At 41.3% G+C, this 7,734-nt stretch overlaps 1 protein-coding gene across 10 annotated transcripts in view; it reads left to right on the forward strand.

Annotated features, from left to right (window-relative positions):
• plagl2 (pleiomorphic adenoma gene-like 2) overlaps positions 1-7,174 on the forward strand; it is a 90,095-nt gene extending 82,921 nt beyond the window's left edge. For all 10 annotated transcript variants that reach the window (XM_079674955.1, XM_079674953.1, XM_079674948.1 and 7 more), the window contains one exon: positions 607-7,174. In XM_079674955.1, coding sequence (XP_079531081.1) covers positions 607-2,050 — 1,444 coding nt within the window. In that variant the 3' untranslated portion in view covers positions 2,051-7,174. The remainder of the gene's footprint in view (positions 1-606) is intronic.
• Positions 7,175-7,734: the final 560 nt, after the last annotated feature.

Below are 7,734 nucleotides of genomic sequence, written 5' to 3' on the forward strand. Positions count from 1 at the left end.
TCGGTTTCGCAGGCCACAACTTTACTGTTTCAGTACACTACTTATCCTGCTCCAAACACACAGACAGGATCAGTGAGTGGAGTGTGAGGCTTTAAACACAGATACTGCCTCCCGTAGGCTGAGACCAAAGTCAGAGCTAAAAGGACGGTAAATAAGGACACATTTTTGGTAAAGTTTTTTTAAACCAGATATTAACCATACCCGAGTCCACATGAATTGTACTCAAGAGCACAGCCAAATGAACCCCAGGGGGGGGGGACAGTGTTCACACTAATAAAGAAAACTGGACTTTGTGGTGGAGTGTTCTCAGACCTGGGACAGGGTTCCAAACGTGAAAGTCTCAAACTCATTAACATATAGGACGTTTGGAGTCCTGTGAATCACAGGATGTGGTTTTTTTAAAACCCACTTTGGGTCCTGGATGCAAACCACTATGACTCATGTATGTATAAATGGACCCGATGGAGGAATTCCTGCCCCACTTTAGCATGCACACTGCTAACAGACTGCCCAACACATGTGGCAAAAGGACAAGGAATGTGTAACTTCTCCTAAAACACCCCAACCATTTACTATGTCTTTCTTTCTTCTTGTGTTCCTTCGTAGGCATATGGCCACACACTCTCCACAGAAGACCCATCAGTGTTCGTTCTGTGAAAAAATGTTCCACCGCAAAGACCACCTGAAGAACCACCTGCAGACCCATGACCCCAACAAGGAGGCCTTCAAGTGTGTGGAGTGTGGGAAGCACTACAACACCAAGCTGGGGTACAAGCGCCATGTGGCCATGCACTCTGCCACAGCGGGGGATCTCACCTGTAAAGTGTGCATGCAGAGCTACGAGAGCACCCCCATTCTGTTGGAGCACCTCAAAAGCCACTCCGGGAAGTCTTCAGGCGGCACCAAGGAGAAGAAGCACCCGTGTGATCACTGTGACCGTCGCTTCTACACCCGGAAGGACGTGAGACGGCACATGGTGGTGCACACGGGCCGAAAGGACTTCCTGTGCCAGTACTGTGCCCAGCGCTTCGGCAGGAAGGACCACCTGACCCGACATGTGAAGAAGAGCCACTCTCAGGAGCTGCTGAGGATCAAGACGGAGCCCCCTGACATGTTGGGTCTTTTAGCCTCTGGGTCTCCACCCTGCTCTGTGAAGGAGGAGCTCAGCCCCATGATGTGCGGCATGGGGCCCAACAAAGACCCCATGATGGGCAAACCGTTCTCCGGTGGGGCCCCTTTTTCGATGGGCATGTACAACCCCCACCATCTCCAGACCATGTCTAATACTGGGGGGGGTCACCCTCACCCGTCCCTGATGCCCAGTCCGTTGTCTGCAGCTATGGGCATGGGGTGTCACATGGAAACCCCTGGACCTCTTCACCCACACTCCCACCACCACCACCATCACCACCACCACCACCACCACCACCATTCCCCCCCGCTGCCCACACACCACCAGTCTCCGGGTCCCCAGCAAGCCCACAAATACCAGCTGGGATCTACCTCATACCTGCTGGACAAGCCCTTGAAAGTGGAGATGGAGAGCTTCCTCATGGATCTGCAGAGCGGCTCTCCGGGCCCGCTCCACTCTGCAGACCCTAACTCTGCTGCCTCACCCCCCAAGGATGGCCTGGAGCCCACCTCCGGCCTGGTGGACGAGCTCTGCGGGGACCACCTCCTGTCCAAGAGCCCAGCGGTGCTCGCTGAGTCTCTGTGTGCTGCTAACATGGACTTCTCCCACCTGCTGGGGTTCCTGCCCCTCAACCTGCCTCCCTACAACGCCCCCATGAGCACGGGAGGGCTGGTGATGGGCTACACCTCATCCGCGACCCCCTCGTCTTCCTCCTCCTCTTCCTCATCTCTGCACGCTGCCGAGCCCCACGGTGCAGCTGTCGCCACGGCACCTTTTACCTCTTTGCAACCGCAACCTCAGGAGCACCAGAGCTCCGGTGGGGTTCTGGGCCTCGGACCCCTGCACCACCTCCCACCGGTGTTCAGCTCCAGCTTTAGCAACACCACACTGCCTCGCTTCCACCAGGCCTTCCAGTGAGAGGCGGTGGATATATCTGGGGCTGTGGTTTGTTTTAAAGAAGTTGGAGAATCATAATAAATGAAACACGGATGAACACTTAGAAGCCTTAAATGAAAGTGCACAAAAGCTTTTGATTGAGCCTTAAAAGGAAGTCAAACCTCAAAGGAGAAGGTGAGAAAAGAAGTTGAAGCAGCTTTTATTTAGGCTCCCCCCCCCCCCCCCCCTACCCTATCCTATAGTTATAACCATGTATTAAACCATCCTTTTTATTTCGATTTACTTCCCTTTTTATCCCCCTCCCATCCCCTATTTAGTAGTATAGAGCGCAGGGTCATCAATAGGCCAAAAGGCGTGGTACTGCATACTTTAGGTAATAATGTAACAAAACAAAAATGAAGATAATTTTTTAGTGAAAATTGTCTGTCTTGTTGTGACCCAGAAAAAAATATAGTTTGAAGTGGATATTTTGTTTTACTTTATTTTTCTTTTCCAAATGTAAGAAAATGGTAGAATGTGTCTCATCTTGAGTTTTGAACCTCCCGCTCTAATAACCTAAACGTCATGAACAGTGCAGAGAGCCCCCCTCTCTCCCAGTGAAGGAATGGAGAGATTTAGACATTTAAACAATGATTGAACTTAAACTTTAAAATCCTCCTCCAGACAGCTTGAGTAGAGCCACAAACCCCTTCTGCTTCGAAGAAAGTGCTTTTCAAACCATGACATAATCCCCTATGATTGACTTTTCCCTGTCACTTATGCGCTCCTAGAGTCCAGTCAGTTTAAATGAAAATAGGTCACTAAAATTAACTATTAACTATTATCCTATTAACTCGGTCACACACATTTTTAAGAAAAAACAAAGAAAGAATCGTGAGTAAAAGTGTGTGTTGAAAACGATGTAATATCATGCTGGCTTTTTTACTGTTCCTCAAGAGAAGCACTTTTCTTTAAAGCAGAAGGCACTTGACCATTAGGAATCTCCTTCCTCGTGACTTCCGGAGGTTTCCACAGACGTTCTCCTCACTCTCCTTCCTTCACCTGTCTACATCTAACAGTTATCTATAAAAGCTCCAATGAGAATAATGCATATCGATAACTTGGCTGCCCAACATACCTACAAATATATTTTTGGAACAACAACGTCTTTAGGCAGTCTTTCAAAAAGCGGCATCATCAATAATGATCATCAATAATCCTTCATAATGATGAACCCTGACATATGTGAATGGCAAAACAACAAGAGAACTTCAGTGACAGATGAGTCAAAATGTGTTAAAGAATGTTATTGCAGTGTACGAAATATATCTCAAAAATGAATATTATTATTGCTTTTATCTCAGTAAGGTGTATTTTAGGTAGACATATTAAAACTAAGTGATGATGTTTTTGATGTCTGGCAGGTTTGCATTTGTCTGTATCTTGCGTTTGTTTTTATCAAATGGATGAAGTATTAGCTTTTTCCCTTAAGCTTTCTCTGTCATATCCAACTTTTACCTTTACATGTACTTGAGTTAGTGTAGTGGAATCAGAACGAGTCTTCTATAAAAGGCTGTTAGTGGCTGAATAATCAACTAGTATTTGAGTTGGATAGATTGTTGGGATGCTCACATGGTCGGCCTGTGGAGGTCTCATCGAGTGGAATATGTAACTGTGCTGTGGTGAGTCCCACTGCGATCCCAGTGGATTCACTGGGAGTTTAAATCCTCACCAACCAATCATCTTCAGCCTATAAAAATCTGAGCCCAATGTTAACTTAACTAACCTAACGTTCTGTCTGTGACAAACTGAAAGAACTGAAACGTTAACTTTAATTAAATGTAATATGTCAACAGATTATTAGTATTAGGTTAGATGAAAGCAATAATATTAAGTTGAACCAATTTTTTTTTATTTAAAGTTAATATTATTGCTTTCAGCTAACCTAGTACAGTTTTGTGAAATCTGTTGACATAACACAATTAAAGTAAACGGTTCAGTTTTTCCAGTGAACAGCTCCATCTGGGACACTCCCTTTAGTGTCTTTGCAGGCATACAAAAGGCCCCTTCGCTCACTCTGCCTTCAGCAGTCGTCACGCCACAGGCCCCGATCGCCATTAAATGTTAAACAAAGAAAAACAGGAAAACACAGCACATAAAAATGAAAAATAAAACACATTGCTGCTTTTAGCTACGGTTGCTGATGGACGACAACAGTAGACCACTAGAACATTTCCAATTTTTTTTTTTTGCAAGAGGGACAGCGAGCTGAAAACATGCACAAACAGAACCGACAAAGTGTTCATCATCCCCGGAACCCTAACCCCCCCTATACTCCCCTCCTCTCTCGCTGCTTTGTAGAGTCAAAGGTAAAGGGTCTGAGAAGGCGATACATCCAGAGGAACGCAATCACCGAAATTCCCAGGCTTTGACATTCAAAGTGCGGGGGTGGGGACATGACTGACTGGCAACCTGGGTTATTGCTCGTAGTCATATATTTGTTTTTTTTGTTGTCATATGATATATTATTTTCTGTTTGTTTAAAACAGGACCTCGAAAAACAACACAACACATCACCTCATTTTTATTTGTTTTATTTTTTCTTACCAAAACCTGGGGAGAAGAAACTACATTTTTGCAGTTACAAAAATGCTACAAGATGTTTTTATACTGTATGATATGAACCCCCCGACCATGAACCTTATCTTTAAAATTATACATTTTATAATCCAAGTTCTGAACTACCGGTAATCTGAATTTCACTCATATTTGTCTCCCCCCTGGAAAGTCATGACTTGTAAGATGATTAAAACTTTTTTATTGATTCTAAATAAATTAGCTAACGTCACCTTTATGAGAATTTACATGATGTAGCATATACGTATATAAAAAGGCAAGATTTAAATTTAAATTGTTATCAATTCAAAAAAGGTGTTTTTTAAGAAAAAACATCTTAGATTAGCCACATTTGTAGCAATCAAATTGAGCATTTATACTTTTTTCCCAAATATGAAATAAATCCTAAAAAATGTAAATGAAAGAAAAGCATTTGGTATGTATTACGTTTGTCCTCCCTGGGTTTTTGTGAGCTAATCTGAATTCTAGCACTTTCAACCTTTAAAAAAAGAGTATTTTTTCTTTTAAAATTCAGCTTATATGTTCATGTGTTTTTACTATTGTATTGATCCTGTATATGTATGTGCCATTAGTTTGATGTGTAGACTTTATCAACCTTTGTGTATTTCTCTTCTCCAAAAGAATAACAGTATTTTTGATAGACCTTTCACTAATATCCTTTTAAATAAGAGCCCCTCTCCTTTGAAATCTTTCTTTTTGTTTTGGGGTAACCAGCTTTGCTTTCTCTCTCATAAATATCTAATCAAACTCTACAGCCAAGTGTGTGAAAAGAACAGCCACACCATTTCTGAGTGGGGGGGAAACCAGACTGTTGTCAGTCAAATGTCAAAGCCACAGCCTGACCATAGCCTGCCTTTAAACGCTGTTGCAACAGAACCCATCTGCACGCCACTTTTAGACAGTGTGACTGAACGAAATCCAGACATGAATAACCCCAAACTTAGCACTTTAAGCCTTGGTCACTGAGCTGTTGTCCTGCCAAAAGGAACAACTCCAGCTCAAAATGAATCATGTGTGTGCCTTTTAATTAAACGAACTAAACATACTTGTAGATATTTTAAGACAACAGTGAAAAACGTAGAAAACGTATAGTCAGGCTGTGAAACACAGATATCATTGTCCCACCTGAGCTCATTAGGGACGCCTTGCAGAACTGTCACAAGAGTGATTCAACCAGGACTGGGTGAATTGAATCATTAAAAGAACCTTCTAGTAAAAACAAACAAAAGAAAGACAGGCCCTGTTTAAGGAATCGATCTGTATGGAAGTCCATTTCTGCCAAATAAAGTTAAATCACTACGCAAAGTTACGTGAGATCAAAAACGATTAATTATGCTTGATCACAATAATCCACCATCATAATTAAGACTTTGTAAGTGAAGATGTTTACTATCTGGTAAACTTTTTTAAATAACCTCAAACAATTACTTTTTCTTTCAACCATTTAAGGGAACATTGAACAAATATCCTAGTAAAACCTTTCTTCACTTCTTTTTAAGCCTTAATGTAATTTTGAGTTATCATTTTAACTTCTATTTCCTTACAACTACTACATAATGTGCATACATACAAGACTATTACTTGACTCAGTTATTTGAAATGCAATTTACTCTACATTATAATGTCATATCTTTGTCATAATTGTGACTTTTATCTTAGTATTGAGTATATCTCATATTTTAACTTACCGTCATTATTTCTTTAGTAGTAGTCTTGATCTTTTTTTTTAATCTTTTTCTGGCAGATCTTGGCTTCCATAATGTTAGCTGACACTGAGAGGAGATTCCAAATGAGCACGACTTTATATATATGTGTGTATATGTGTGTATGCATGACTCTCCCCTGACTCAGAGATGTGTTCCTGTTCCTTGGCTTGGCTGTAGCTCCATTACCTCGACCTGCACCTACTAGGGATGCACTTATCCTCATCTTTCCTCTTTACTACTAGGTGCAGAACACAAACATTTTAAGGGAATTTGTTCATCAGTATAACTGATTTGACTTAATAATGCTTGTCCTTTATCTCCCTCTCTTTTTTTTTTGCTTTTAGTAAGGAACTGGGTACTGTCTGATGCAGGCGACATCCACGTGTAGTTTTATATATTTCTAGCTTATTGTAAGTCTTGCATTCCAACCTCTTTGTGTATCTCGTTTAGTGACATAGCCCATTTTATTTGTTTCACTTGCTATAACAGCCACCTCTGGAATAAAAAGGGTGAAAAAAGGTGAACGAAAATAGAATATTTGCATTCACTTACACTATTTTCTATAGCATGGAGTTTATCAACTACAGGGAGAATTATATAAATGATGTGCTTCGGAGAAAGAAAGAAAATGAGAAGTCTTTGCTTTTTTTGTTACATATCTCACATGCAATCAGTTGCTGCAATTTAGAAGTGACAGATTTGTATATTGGTTGATCCAAAGAGATGATGAACACAACAGAACTATTTACTTATTGTACAGTACAGTGTATCTTTGACTTGTCATGTGTTATGTTGAAATGATTAAAAGACAAACCAGCCGTTTCATACTCTCTTCGTATTCTTTTTTGATTTTTGAACACTTTCTTTTTCAAATCTAAATTCACTATCAATAGACATAGATCATTATTATTGTAAGATGGCCTAAGCCCTTTTACACAACCATACCATAGAGCAGGGGTTTTCAAAGTGTGGGAAGGTGAGCCTCCCCTCAGAGAACATAAGAACAGCCGCGCCCCCAGAGGTGGGGGACTCGAGTCACATGACTTGACTCGAGTTGCATATTTTTGGACTTGAGACTTGCTTGACTAACATTGATAAAATACTTGACTTTAAATTGACTTGGTATTCATGACTTGACACTTGACTTGAGACAGATGACTCGAAAGGACAACCCAGCTAGCTGGTAACGTTCTCACAGTTTTTGGCTAACATTACCTACAGGTTCTAATAAGGTTTTAAAGAAACGTTTTAATCTGATGTTCAAAGAACGTTTTTAGAATGTTTATTTTTTCAAATAATGTTCCTATAAGGTTTAAGGTTAACTAAGACATAACGTTTTAACTGCAACATTCAGAGGATGTTTTGAGGATGTTATTCAGGCCT

This window comes from Notothenia rossii (genome assembly GCF_949606895.1).
Source record: "Notothenia rossii genome assembly, chromosome: 4".
NCBI lineage: Eukaryota > Metazoa > Chordata > Actinopteri > Perciformes > Nototheniidae > Notothenia > Notothenia rossii.